The sequence below is a fragment of the Giraffa tippelskirchi genome, chromosome 3 (assembly GCF_054371585.1).
Source record: "Giraffa tippelskirchi isolate mGirTip1 chromosome 3, T2T-mGirTip1v1.2.pri, whole genome shotgun sequence".
Taxonomy (NCBI): Eukaryota; Metazoa; Chordata; class Mammalia; order Artiodactyla; family Giraffidae; genus Giraffa; species Giraffa tippelskirchi.
The window spans coordinates 84,109,761-84,125,205 of NC_137277.1; the positions used below are offsets into that span (position 1 = coordinate 84,109,761).

General features: G+C 37.3%; 1 protein-coding gene across 7 annotated transcripts in view; it reads left to right on the forward strand.

The window, feature by feature from the left end:
- CHN1 (chimerin 1) overlaps window positions 1-15,445 on the forward strand; it is a 217,828-nt gene that overhangs the window by 65,674 nt on the left and 136,709 nt on the right. For 5 of the 7 annotated variants that reach the window (XM_081585401.1, XM_081585402.1, XM_081585400.1 and 2 more), the window contains 2 exons: window positions 12,151-12,182; window positions 14,596-14,709. In XM_081585401.1, the coding sequence (XP_081441527.1) occupies window positions 12,151-12,182; window positions 14,596-14,709 (146 nt within the window). The remainder of the gene's footprint in view (window positions 1-12,150; window positions 12,183-14,595; window positions 14,710-15,445) is intronic. The other 2 variants (XM_081585406.1, XM_081585405.1) reach the window with 1 other exon arrangement.

Below are 15,445 nucleotides of genomic sequence, written 5' to 3' on the forward strand. Positions count from 1 at the left end.
ATTGCCTTTCTTTGGGATTGGAACGAAAACTGACCTTTTCCAGTCCTGTGGCCACTGCTGAGTTTTCCAAATTTGCTGGCATATCAAGTCCAGCACTTTCACAGCATCATCTTTCAGGATTTGAAATAGCACATCTCTCACTTTGAATCAGAAGCTAGGCATGATTAAGCTTAGTAGGGAAGGCTGGTTGAAAGCTGAGATAGACCAAAAAGCTAGGCCTCTTGTGCTGAACAGTTAGCCAGGTTGTGAATACAAAGGAAAAGTTCCTGAAAAGTGCCAGTCCAGTGAACACACAAATGATAAGAAAGTGAAATAGTTAATAGCTGACATGGAGAGAGTTTCCATGGTCTGGACAGAAGGTCAAACCAACCACCACATTCCCTTAAGCCAAAGCCTGATCCAGAGCAAGGTCCTAACTCTCTTCAGTTCTATGAAGACTGAGAGAGGTGAGGAAGCTGCACATGAAAAGTCTGAAGCTAGCAGAGATTGGATCCTGAGGTTTAAGGAAAGAAGCCATCTCATAACATCAAAGTGCAAGATGAAACAGCAAGTGCTGATATACAAGCTACAGCAAGTGTCCAGAAGATCTTGCTAAGATAATTAACAAAGGTCGTTACACAAAACAACAGATTTTCAGTGTGAATAAAGTTGAAATTCATTATCTTTACATGGGAAGAATAGTCATCTAGGTCTTTCATGGCTCGAGAGGAAAAGTCAATGCTTGGCTTCAGAGAACAGGGTTAGGGGTGTTGTTGTTAGGGTCTCTAGTGCAGATGGTCACTTTTGAGTTGAAGCCAGTGCTCATTTACCATTCTGAAAATCCTAGGGCCCTTAAGAGTTATGCTAAATCTGCTCTGCCTGTGCTCTATAAATGGAACAAAAAAACCTGGATGACAGCTCATCTGTTTACAACATAGTTTACTAGTTTAAGCCCACTGTTGAGACCTACTGCTCAGAAAAAGCTATTCCGTTCAAAATATTGCTGCTCATTGGCAATGCACCTGATCACCCAAGGGCTCTGATGGAGATATATGAGATTAATGTTTTTTTCATGCCTGCAGGGCTTCCCTGGTAGCTCAGGTGGTAAAGAGTCTGCCTGCAAGGTGGGAGATATGAGTTTGATCCCTGGGTTGGGAAGACCCCCTGGAGAAGGAAATGGCAACCCACTCCAGTGTTCTTGCCTGGAGAATCCCTGGAGGAGCTTGGCATTGGGCTACAGTCCGTGGGTTCACAAAGAGTCGGACATAACTGAGCAACTAACACTTCTACTTTCAACGCAGTATCCATCCTGCAGCTTGGATCAGGAGTAATTTTGACTTCTAGGTCTTTATTATTTAAGAAATGTGTTTTATTTCTGTAGATGGATCTGAGCAAAGCCAATGAAAACTTTCTGGAATGGAATGACCTTTTTCTAGATGTCATGAAGAAAATTCATGATTCATAAGAAGAGGTCAAAATATCAACATTAACAGGAGTTTGGAAGAAGTTGATTTCAATCTTCATGGATGCTTTTGAGGGGTTCTTGACTTCAGTGGAGGGAGTAGAGTAACTGCAGATGTGGTAAAAATATCAAGAGAACTAGGATTGGAAGTGAAGCCTGAAGATGTGACTGAATTGCTGCAATCTCATGTAAAATTTCAATAGATGAGAAGTTACTTCTCACAGATGAGCAAAGAAAGGGATTTCTTGAGGTAGAGTCAAGTGCTGGGGAATGTACTGTGAAGATTGTTGAAATGACGAGAAAGGTTTTAGAATATTACATAAACTTAGTTGATAAAGCAGAATTTGAGAGGATTGGCTCCAACTTTGAAAGTTTTACTCTGCGTAAAATGCTACCAAATAGCATTGCATGCTGCAGAGAAATTGTTCATGAAAGGAAGAGTGCATGGGTGAGGCAGACATCATTGTTGTCTTATTTTAAGAAATAGCCACAGCTTCCCAACCTTCAGCAGCCACCACTCTTATCAGTCAGCAGCCATCAACATTGGGTAAGACCTTGCACCAGATTATGACTCACTGAAGGCTCAGGTGATGATTAACACTTTTTAGCAATAGAATATTTTAAAATTAAGATATGTGTATTATTTTTAGTTGTAATGCTATTACACAGTAGCATGTAAATATTAACTTACATGCACTGGGAAACCAAATAATTTGTGAGACTCACTTTATTGCAGTATTTGCATTATTGTGGTGTTCTGGAACCAAACCCACAATATCTCTGAGGTCTGCCTATGTTAGCAAGAAATAGACTTCTATATATTGAAGTCAATTTGTCATACTAAATTATTCTACCCTCCTATTGTGTAACGGAAATGGTTCTTAACTGATCTTTCCCCTCCTGGTCTGAATTCTCTTCATAGGATGTTCTTTTTGAAACTTCAGCCAGATCATGTCACTCTTCTCTGAACTGTGCATTGGTTTCTTGCTTCAGAGTAAAAGCCAAGTCTTCCCATGACTTATAAGGCCCTGTATAATCACCACATCTGCTTTGTTTTGCTGTGCTCATCTACTATTTCTCTGTCCCTCATTTTCTCTCCTGTCCTGCTTTAGCCACACCAACCTTCATGGTATTCCTCAGATGCTCCAGGTATGCTTCTCTTGGGCTCTTACTAGAAGTTTTCTTTGGTATCCACATGGCTGATTTTTTCATATCCTTCAAGACTCCTCATCTCCGTGAGGCCCATCCTGACCACTGTATTTAAAATTATACTTTATCACCCCCAGCATTTCTAGTCCTCCTATCTTTGTTTCCATAACACTTCTCATTCTGTAACATATTGTATAATTTCGTTACCTATTATGTTTATTGCTGTCTTCCTTTTCTTGAATATAAGCTCTGTGAGAGTAGAGAAATTACTCTGTTTTGTTCATTAGTATTTCCCAGGTGCCTTGAACATTGCTTGACACATAAGTATAGGTGCTTAATAAAGACTTGTTAAATAAATGAATGGGAGGTACAGAGCATATACTTAACGTTTATTCTGTTTGAGAGGACATGCTCTGCTGGGTGAGAGTATGAGTTTGGTACAGGAGTGGGAGGAAAGCAGTTTAATTGAAATCGTACTCTTCAGTTCTGATTACCTCTGTGCTGACACAGCCTATAGCTTAACTTTTGGCTCTATAAAAATAAAGATTATCATGCTCATATGTCTCTTGGGTGTTGTGATGATCCCTTATTTAACACTTATATTATGTGCTGTATCTAGAAAGCATTTTTTTGAATGTTGAGTAGTAGCATTGAGTTATTAAACCAACTATTTAAAAATCAACCTATCCATTCAAAAACCTGCTTTCACCTTTTAATGTCATCTTTATGCTTTGGTGTATAAAAACTAATGATGTCTTGATGTAGAAGTGCATTTAAAAAGGGATCACAGCTACAATTCCAGAAAAATGCCTTTAATGTTGAACAGTTAACATAAACAGATTGATAGTTTCCACCTTTTTAGCCCTACTACTAGAAGTTACTTGAATCTAAGGTGGGAAGATAGTGGGAAAAGAAGTTTATTTTTTAAAATTTACCTATTCACCTTCCTAATATAGTCTACTAATAAAAAAATAGCTAATATCAAGAAGCTGAATACCTGGCTTTCAGCAAGTCCCTATATAGTATTTGCAGAGCTTTAAAAAATATAAATATTCTTTATTGAATTTGTAAAATCCAACAGCACATAGAGAGCTATCCTGCTTGGCATGCTGAAGGATAGTGTTTTCTTGGATAAACTATAAAACACAATGGAAAGGATCCTGTATTCTTAATACTTCAAATTTTGACCTAAATATTGTGATTGAGTACCACCCACCCCGACCTGTGCTAACTAAACATTTATCAACCAGAATCAGATAACTAAAATTACTATTGTTGATAAAATCATTAATGTCCTGAAATTGCTGTTATAAATATCATCATTAATGTACAAACTAGGTTGTTTATCCAAGGCAAGATGAGCTAACAGACCCCTGAGCCATGGACCACCAACCAGAGAATCATAAACCTGAGACATCTTGACTCCTGGAACTGTGATTAAGAAACATCACAAGACCATAATTAATGCTAGCCACTTCCCCCTATTTAAAAAAACATGCTAACTCAAAGACGAAGTGGGACTGTGAGGCTTGTCTCCTATTCCCTTGCTAGGAGCCCTGACATACACCCTAACTTTAAATACCTACTCTCAGGGTTTGGCTTTCTACACTGTAGGCATACAAGCCCTTGCTCAGTTACAATACCACCGAAAGTGTTATGGAATTGAGGAGGAAGGTAGGAATCCAGAAGTTTATTTTACTGTTCAGTTCAGTCGCTCAGTCGTGTCCAACTCTTTGCGACCCCATGAACCACAGCACGCCAGGCCTCCCTGTCCATCACCAACTCCCAGAGTTTACCCAAACCCATGTCCATTGAGTCGGTGATGCCATCTAACCATCTCATCCTCTGTCGTCCCCTTCTCTTCCTGCCCTCAATCTTTCCCAGCATCAGGATCTTTTCAAATGAGTCAGCTCTTCTCATCAGGTGGCCAAAGTATTGGTTTCAGCTTCAACATCAGTCCTTCCAATGAACACCCAGGACTGATCTCCTTTAGGATGGACTGGTTGGATCTCCTTGCAGTCCAAGGGACTCTGAAGAGTCTTTTCCAACACCACAGTTCAAAAGCATCAGTTCTGTGCTCAGCTTTCTTTATAGTCCAACTCTCACATCCATACATGACCACTGGAAAAACCATAGCCTTGACTAGACAGACCTTTGTTGGCAAAGTAATGTCTCTGCTTTTTAATATGCTGTCTAGGTTGGTCATAACTTTCCTTCCAAGGAGTAAGCGTCTTTTAATTTCATGACTGCAGTCACCATCTGCAGTGATTTTGGAGCCCCCAAAAATAAAGTCAGCCACTGTTTCCACTGTTTTCCCATCTATTTCCCATGAAGTGATGGGACCAGATGCCATGATCTTAGTTTTCTAAGTGTTGAGTGTGAAGCCAACCTTTTCACTCTCGTCTTTCACTTTCATCAAGAGGCTCTTTAGTTCTTCCTCACTTTCTGCCATAAAAGTGGTGTCATCTACGTATCTGAGGTTATTTTATGTTTCTCCCAGCAATCTTGATTCCAACTTGTACTTCCTCCAGCCCAGCGTTTCTCATGATGTACTCTGCATATAAGTTAAATAAGCAGGGTGACAAAATACAGCTTTGATGTACTCCTTTTCCTATTTGGATTTTACTGTTAATGGAAGATAAAAAGAAGTTAGCCTTTGTAAGTTCCAAGACACTTCTTGATCTTGTTTTTTGGTCACCTTTTCCCTATACGTCATTTGTTGATATGTAGTTTTTTGACAGGTACCCACTCCTTCACTATGCTGGCACTGCTTTTTCTTGTGGTTTTTATTTTATTTTTTTGGTTTGTTGAAATCTGTTATCGACATTATTGGCTTCCCTGGTGGCATAGTAGTAAAGAATTCACCTGCCAATGCAGGAGACGTTGGTTCGATCCCTGGGTCAGAAAGATCCCCTGGAGAAGGAAATGGCAACCCACTCTAGTATTCTTGCCTGGGAAATCCCATAGAGAGAGGAGCCTGGTGAGCTACAGTCCAATGGTTGGCAAAAAAGTTGGACACAGCTTAGCGATGAAACAACAATAATATTGTCTATGTTGATTTTTTTTTGTGATGTAAAATGCATGAGAAGAAACCGTAACTTTGAAAATGTAGTGGAAAATGTGTTCTTCAGTGGAAAACTGTATTGTCTACATGCTGCACATCCTTACAGAGTATCTGATTTTGGTCTTTCATTGGCTCTGAGCTGTTTTAAATTAGCTCCTCCTCCTCTTCCTAATCTTCCTTTTCCTCTTTCTCCTCCTCCTCCTCTCTTTCCTCTTCCTCCCTTTTAATCCTCTCCTCATTCTCTGTCCTCCTCCCCTCCTCTTTAACATAGGAAATAAAAATAGATCCAAAGTTGATTTGAATATTTACTGACTTATACGTCTTAAATTCAAAATCTACCACTGTAGGAAGCAAACACCAAATGCAATTTTTTCCCTCCCTCTTCCCTCTTTCATGCCTCCAGATAACTGAGCCATTTTGAGAAACAGTACAAAATAAAATTTTGACACTTGAAAGCATTTTTATTTTTGTATATAGGCTTAAATACATCCTCTAGATTGATGCCTAAAAAATTAATATTTGGCCAAGGTCATATTCCTTAACGTTTCATATATTTATACCTTTTCAGAAGGCATCCTATAGCTATAATTCCAGACTAAGTTTAAAGTGGCTGCCTCTGTGTACGGTTGTTCAAATATAAACAAAAGGGAAGTATTGATGTCTGACTAGGTCAGTACTACTGTTAGGAAGGAACAGCATTGAACATTTTGAAAGTGTTCTGTTTTATTTCATTATTCTAGTGGTTTTGTCTTCAGAATTATATATTCTTTAAATTTAAATTAGAAAAAACATTTTTTTAGAACTAGTGTTTTGAACTATGGCCATGAATAGGGTTTCATTAAAGAAGTAATTGAGAACATGAATCTATAATATTGTGGGAGAGGATGGGAGAGGATTAACAATTATTTTATATACATATATATGTATATATATATTTTAATTTCTGCTGTTTCCAATTTTTCTTTGGAGAGCAAAATACTTATACATGAAACAAGTTCTTTTTGTTTTTGTGGAAAATAAAATATAAGAATTAAGACTTTAATTCGGAAGAGTGTTGTTTGATGAATTTGACTAAAATGATTTATGTATGAAGAAAGTAGGTTATTACTTGCAAAGTTCTACAATAAATGTTAATTTGATGGATTCCACTGACATTTAAAATATTGTAGAATGACATCTGTTTAGCTATCAAATTCTTATATTATGCACTTTATGTTATATTCAGTAATGGTAGATTAACTTAAAGTTTTCTTTCTGTGGTGGAAGGACATACAACATTTATGCAGACCAAGCTACAAAACCTTTTATGAGTACCTTTTATTTTTAGTTAGGAATTTTTTGTTCTCATTTCTCATTTTATCTACCCATTATATGCTATCATAAAAAAATGTTACCTACTAAATACAGAAAATTAGAGAAAGCAACGCATATAATTCAGCACAAGTGCTAATTTAAAATCACGTTTTAGCCACATTGACTTCAACCAGTTTTTGTGTGAAAAAAGGTCCTTGACTATTATTATGAACTTTAGAAACTTAGAAATAAGCATACAAATGTTTATATACACACAAACATTTTTATTATTGCATATAGCATTTAAATTCCCAGTTTGATCTATTTTCAAGTAAACTAGTTTTAGGATTATTTATAATCATTTGTATGATTTCACTTGAATCCATTTCAAATTGATTATAAGGTGGTTATATTACTGACTAATCCTTTGATTATCAGGGTAATGCTATAGTGTCTGTGAGTTTGAAAAGACTATCCCAAGTCACTACTTAAATAATGATACCTTAGACATCCCCTAAACCTGTAGGGGAGGAAAAACCTCTATCCTCTTAAATTCAGTGTCTGGGCCTACAAATTAAACTTAATAAAAGAGAGAGATTAACAGAAAAGATTTATTTCATATGCACTTTGGTGAGGAGGGGCTCAAAACAGGTAAATGAAAACCCCAAGAGGCAGTTACACCCAGGGGCTTATATGCCATTTTAACAAGGAATATTCAAGTGTGCAAAAGAGACAAAGGAAACAGGAGTCTGGTAAGTTGTGGGAAGGTGATTAGGAACTGTACGGTAAGTAAGGGCTACTTAGTAAGGGTTAATTATGCAGATTCAAGTCATCTTGGGTGATCATTGTTGTCTCTGAAGTTAGGTTCTTCTGCTCCTGTTTTGGGAGAAGAGGATGCCTTAACAAAGGGAAGTTAAATCTACGCCCTAGTTTTAGACAGAAATGGGAAGGGCAGATGTCTCTTCCTGTGTTTGCTCTTTCTTAATTGCCTTCAGCTCAAAATAATCCTTATGCTAAAGTGGCATGATCTGATCCCCTTCACTACCTAAGTTAGAGAAAAAAAGAATTAGTTTGTATTTAAGTTTTATTTGACAGTTCCATTATAAAAATGCAGAGAAGATGTTAATTGGTGTGTGAATATTGTTTTGAACTTACTGTTTCTTGTATCAGTACTGTGTTAATCAACAGTGTTTACCTAATTTATTTTAATTCAAGATCTTTTGGGTAAAGGAAAATAATTATTCAGCAATATAAGGCCAAAATTAATTGTCTTACGAAGATGGTTGCTTAGGCAATCAATGGAAGCATATTGTAGACCAATGCAGGACTATCAAAGAAGTAATCACTGTTTGTCTTGGGTTGTAACCCTGTTACTGAACCAAACTTGCCTCCACACTTGCAACATAGCTAAGTCAATTTACTGACACTGGGTTTGGCGAAGGAAAGTAACAGCACCTATTGCCCGGCTAAGCAGAGAATGGGCAGAACTGATGAACCTGATGAAAAGAACTGAACTCTTCAATGGCTTTCATGGAAGGTTTTTTTAAGGCAACATTGGGCTGAGGGCTGCCGGGGAGATGACTTTGTTCTCATTGGTTGATGCTGAGGTCATGGGGTAGTGTTTAAGAATCCTAATCATTAACTCTCTGGTTCCAGCCAGTCTAGAATCTACATGCTTGTGGTCAGCACATAGTCACCATCCTCTGCCTGGTATGGGTCTTAGTTCCTGCAGAGTAGCTCAAAAATACATGTCAGATTGTTGTGTGTATCCCTTGAGGGGGAACTTGGGCCCTTTTATTGCTGAGCTATTGTTTTTTTTGTTCTTTTTTTAAATAAATTTATTTATTTTAGTTGGGGGCTAATTACTTTACAATATTGTAGTAGTTTTTGCCATACATTGACATGAATCAGCCATGGGTTTACATGTGTTCCCCTTCCTGGACCCCCCTCCCACCTCCCTCCCCATCCCATCCCTCTGGGTCATCCCATTGCCCCAGCCCTGAGCATTTGTCTCATGCAACGAACATGGAATGGTGTTCTGTTTCACATATGATAATATACATGTTTCAATGCTATTCTCCCAGAACGTCCCACCCTCACCTTCTCCCTCAGAGTCCTTAAAACTGTTCTATGCATCTGTGTGTCTTATTCTGTCTCGCATATAGGGTTATCGTTACCATCTTTCAAATTCCATATATATGCATTAGTATACTGAGCTATTGTTTCTTGACTGCTTTTCTTTTGTTTCTACTGCTTGAGAAACTGCTTGATTCTTCCCTAATTAGTAACTACTTGAGTTTCCTCTCTGGAACTCAGGAAAGGCCTAGGAGACTAACACCTTTTTTTACATACAAGAAATCGGGTGCCTGGGAGGGCCCTGCAGCGAGTAGGGCAAGTTTGCTGGAAACAGCCCTGCTCAGTTTCAGTGCCACTGGCTGCCACACCCCTTGGGGCCAGCAGTTCCTCAGTCTTCGCTACTACTTGTGCTTGTCCCAGATTTTCATTAATGAGTCGAGTGTATTCAAGACCTTTCCTCTGTTTTTACCTCGGTCACATATGCCTGATAAGGTCATTTATCTTTAGCCACCTACAAAGATATCACAATTTGAGGGAAAGGCCATGATCTCCTCAAAATCTTGGGGGGCCATTCTAATGTGTCTGAGACTCCACTGTTAGTTTGTACAAAAGTTATTCTTGATTTCTGTTTTTTTATGGTGATATTCTTTGTTAAAAGATTATTTTACAGGCAATCCTAAAGTCCCATTTTGCCTTTCCCAAGGTCCTCTCTGTTAATTCTCTCTCAGCTTCCTCGAGGTATCATTTGAATTTGGTATGTATTTTTCCAGATCTCTCTCTATGCTGTAGATATATATTATTGCATGCACAAGTGATTTTCCTAAATGGTATCATACTGTATTACTGTTACAGCTTACGTTTGTAATCAGTAGTTTGTCTTGGTGACCTCTTCGTCTTAGTTCCTTTAGAGCTACATTATTCCTTCAAACCATGCATATCATTTATACTGTAAAGCAGTTTAGTTATTCCTCTGTTGGTGTATATTTATTTCCATTTTAAAAATGACTGTGAACAGTGCTTCAGTGAGCATTCTTATACATATCTTCATGTATACATGTACAGTCAGTACCAGGGGTTGACACAGTTTTAGTTTGAATAAACACTGCACAGTTGTTCTGGATAACATTTCATCATACAATACTCTATAACCTTAAATTAGTTATTTAAGACCTAAAGATTAAATTTTTCTCTCAAAAGCAAAGGTTTGCTTTTAAACAAAAATAGTTTCATGGCCCTACTCTTCCTCTGTAGCTGTGGGGACCAGCTGGCATATTTTTAGCACACTGGGTTTTATGAGCAGAGAAGTTATGCAACAAGACCAAATCAGGTGGAATTTACTTTTGAGAATATAAATGACTTGACTACAACTTCAACAGACAACAGAAGATTCCTAAAGGGTAAAGTGTTATATAAATACAGTTTTCAGTAAAAGATAACATCGTGTCTCTCCTACGGAAATGAAGATGAACATGTGTTTAAAACGTATTTTCTCATACGAAGAAACCAGGCAAATGTTAATAATCAGTTCAAAGGAAAAGTCAAAAAAGCATATATTTATAGAGAGTCTAGGAATGTTGAGATGAATTGCACTTAAAGACAAAGCCTGTTTTTCCCCTGAGAAGGACTAAGGAAGAGGTCAGTTAAATCACTGCCACACAGGAAAAGTGTATGTGTGTGTGTATCAGTTACCTACATTTCAGAGAATTCGAAAATAGCTCAAAGACAATGATCTGGGCTAGATAAACCAGCAGCATATGCTATAGATCATACATTTCATTGAACTGCAAAATTTATTTCTCAAATATGAATAAATATCTCAAGCTTGCTGAAAACAGTACCAGACCTTGATGACCCAAGGGTAGGTAACCTAAACTTGGTGGTCAGGCTCTGTGTGGAGGTGAAGGGAGATAGTCACCAAAAGGATAGACTGAGATGCTTTGGGAAACTGCCATATTTAACTAATTTAGATGAGTCAGTGTCAAATAGACAAAGGGTTTGGGCCCTTCTTGCTATTTCAGAGTAAGAATCCCAGTTTCACCTTGGGTTCTACCAAGTAACCTTGAACAAGTTCCCTAACCACGCTGATTCTGTTTTCTTCAGCAGTATAATGAGAATGATAATACTATCTTATGAGGATGAAGTAGAATAATTCATCTCATTGTGAGCATTAAATGATTCAGAAATGTAATTATAACACCTAGCATGAACTCAGTGAATGTAGTCCATGGTGTCTACAATGGAGTACTACAATAAGCTACCCCCTTACTGCATTTCTGTCAAGACCCAGTTTAAATGTCATCTCAGAGAAGTCTTTCCTGATCGCCCAACCTAAATACCTCATTAGTCCTCCCTTTTCTGTTACTCATTCTTCTTTTCATTATAGCACATATTACTGCTTCCTATTTTCTTGTTTTGTTTCTTCAAACCTCCTTATTGTCTGTCTCTCATCATCAGAATGTAAATCTCAAGAGTAACGACTGGTTTTGTCATATTACAGTTATGATGATGCCTACCACTTATTTGCCACTAAATAAATGTCTCTTGAATGAACAGGTCTAATATTCTAATTCTACCCCAGGAAAAGTCCTTAGAATCTATTATATTGGATCTTTCTTCAGATACAATGAGCACACAGACCAGGAAAAGCTCTTGGAGAGGTAGACTGTGGTAAAGGAAGAGCTGAATGGGCAAACAAAGGGGCAAGGTTATATGGAGATGTTAACAGAATGGGGAATATAGTGTAACAAGAAGGGAGCAGATACGAGAGAAAGCCACAATCTGTTCTGACACAACCATGGCATTAAGGTTTTGGATGTTTTATTTTACTTTTTGAATAAAGTGATGTAAATTTTTTTTTTCAGATTCATAAAAGCCTAGAAATGAAAGATAATTTAGTCTTTTTACAAGCACAGTGTTTTATAGATAAGAAAAAGGTCTGGGAGGTGAAGTGACCAGTCCAAATGAAATAGTCAATCTGCTGATAGAATTGGGACTCCAGGCTCTGATTTTCTAATCTTATTCTAATTCTTTCTCTTAATATATGCTTTCGTTTGTCACATGTTCAAAGTGTTGAGTTGTATTCTGAACATTTCCCTTTCATAAATATCCTTCTTCTCTTTCCCAACAGGTAGAAAATAGACCAAAGTATTACGGAAGAGAGTAAGTATGGATTATCAGAAAACATTTTATAGATTGGAATATGTAAGAGAAACAGGTAAATGGATGCTTTAAGTAAAAAATAAAAGCAAGAGGAGAGAAGTGTTCAAGTTTGATTGAGTTAAATTATTTTTCTTACTATAAATGTAATTATAGTTGGTGAAAATATAGACCATAAAGATAAGTATTGTGAAAAATAACTTGGGAAAAATGTGCACACAATGCTAACATAAAGATGCAAGTCATGTTAAGTAAATAAATAATACTAGATGTATATGAGGGAATGTATATACTTGTATGTATGTATCTATTAAACATATAGATACATATACACATATATGTAGTGGGATATGGGTGGTTTACTCTACATTTATACTTTTATTTTCCAATTTTCTAGAAGTCAGTTTCTACCTAGAAATAGCTAATGTTAAAAAGTTGAAGTATTATCTTCTGAAGATCTATTTTCTTAATGGTTTTTCCAAATTGAGTTATTATACATATAATTTTTGTAGCCTGACTTAATATTAATAATGAGCATTTTTCTATTTTATGAAAAATGTAATGATTTTTGAAGTCCTTGTTTCTTCTAATTATTAAAAAAAAATAGAAATATAGCCCTTTGGGGAAGAGAACAAAAATCACCTATAATCCTATCATTCCACAAATTCATTTATCTTTCAGATAAACAATAATGTCTAAAACAAGTATTTTTATCTAAAGCTCTGTTTACATTTTCAGGACTCTTGTAAGTAAAACCTAGGTGCTTATGAGTTGTGGGGAGCCAGTGGTATTCTTTATGGTTATACTATAGTTTAGTCATTTCTATGCTTTTGGCTTGTAGGCTGAATTTAAACTATAGTATTAAAGGTAATACTATAAGAAATATCTTAGTGCATAAAGGTTTTACTGGGATGGAAATTTTGGGGCAACTGGTATGAATAGTTTTAAGAGTCTTTAAATACAACCATCAAGTTTTGTCCCAAAATTAGTTTCCTTGAATGAGATTTCCTTTTAAATTAATTGAGTTTTTAAAAGCAAGGAGATATTAAATTTTCTCAATTAATTGATGTCATGTAAACTTAAAATATCAATCTGATAATCTAATATATGTGTTATTACCAGGGATAGGCTACCATCTTCTTGTTCCAACAGAATCAGAGTGGATCTGATTCTGAACGATTGAGGAAATTTATGGAGATAAGAAATTTCAGGAGCCATCATTAAACATTGTTATTCTAATTGTCATGTTGTCTAAAACATGTTGTTCTAATTGAGCATAGCTAGCACGAGCTCGGAGAAGGCAATGGCACCCCACTCCAGTACTCTTGCCTGGAAAACCCCATGGACGGAGGAGCCTGGTGAGCTGCCATCCATGGGGTCGCACAGAGTCGGACACGACTGAAGCGACTTAGCAGCAGCAGCAGCAGCAGCAGCACAAGCTACTTTAAGACTTACATTGAGAAAGACCAAATCTTCCCTATGAGAAAAGTTCCAAACGGTTGCCACTTGAACTCTCATAAAGTTCTTACATTATTGTACCATTTCAGGGCCTTTTCAGTGTATCATTCCAAATTCAAGGGACTGTTGGGGTTTTTTTGTACCTTTAAAAGCTACAGTCTCACTTGAGTGTTTGCTCAATTTGGTTTTCTTTGAGTTAATAAAAGGACATAATACACGTGTAGGTTCTTTGTAAATTGTGCATCACCATACAAATACAAGGTTTTATGTTTTTAATATTAATGATTAGTTACCATGGATGTTTTTAAATTTTCCAGTGTTTTATGTCAGAATGTTATAGGTGAATCTACCATGTTTTGTATAAGGAATGTGTTATTTATGTTTATTCTTACTCCTCCTTTTTTCTCTGTTAATCACAAATAGTGTTTTAGCAGGGAGTGAAAGCAAGTGTTACAGTTGTTGGCTCTTGGCTTGAGTATGCACTGATGCAGATTATGCACATTATTGGGCAATCATGCCAATTAAGGGCAACCCAGGGTCCTGGAAAATTGCCAACCATAGACTCTGAGCCAAAGTTTTGAAGCAATGCCACTGGTGTGAAGAAAGGAAGTGGGACACATTTCTGTGTATTTTCTAAGCATGTCCATATGGTCAGGCGGCTACATAAGAAAGGGGATTGTCCTCTTGAGAGAGGCGGTTGATCTTCCCGGAGATGGAAGTGAATTTTGATTCTGTGATTGTTGAATGGATTGGAGAGCTACTTCGGTGCTGTTCTTGTCGCTCCAGAGAAGCCGGCCCAGGGCCAGGCCCTGGGAAACACAAGCACAGTTAAACCCAACTGCTCCCCTTTGATTATATGGCAGTACTTTGTCTAGAAAACTACAGGAGAAGGTGGGAGGTTTTGTTTTATCAAAAAAGGTGGAAAGCTTGCAGTTTCTGAACTGACTTTGTTTCTTAGGTTTCACGGCATGATCTCCCGAGAAGCTGCAGACCAGCTCTTGAGTGTAGCTGAGGGGAGCTACCTCATTCGGGAGAGCCAGCGTCAGCCAGGAACCTACACTTTGGCTTTAAGGTTGGTCGTGGACCTGTAATTATAACTGTGCCTCGTTCAAAACCCTCTTAATAGAGGGCTTTAAATTTTGAAAGCATCCAGCATGTAATTGAATTGGTTCTTGTTTTCTTGGGACCTAATTACCATTTTAATAGCTTTGAGACTCTTAAAAATTCCTCATGAATGGTAGCACTCAGTAATTAAGAACTTTTAAGGCATTTTATTGTAGCTGCTTTCTTATATTTCATCTTACCTGTTCCCTCCCATCTGTCCTGCTGTGTCAGCGCCCATCTATTTCTTGAATAAGGAAAGGAACTAAAGATAAAAGATCTTTGTAACTTCTAAAATTAAAGCCGATGTCATTTCTCTTAAATTGGCTTTTGGTTCAGGCAGCTTTCCTTGGGAACTCCTGGCTTTTTCCTATCTATTGAACTTTGCCTGGCATTTTGGCTGTTCTTAGCTTACAGCACAGTGGCCAGAAACAAATATATCCATTAACCCTGCAGTAATAACAGAACAATAATACAATAGCATGCTTATCTGTTGGGCCTACCTCCTGCTAGGCCTCTAACCTCATTTAATCTTCGTAACAGGTCTAGGATGTGTGTACAATTACTGTCTCCACTTCATAAATAAGAAAACAGAGGACCTAGAGGTTGAGGAGCTTGGCCAGGGTCATATATTTAAAAATTCATATAGCTGGGATTTGAACCTAGGCAGTTGGGCTTCAGAGTCTATGCTCTTAATCACTCCACAT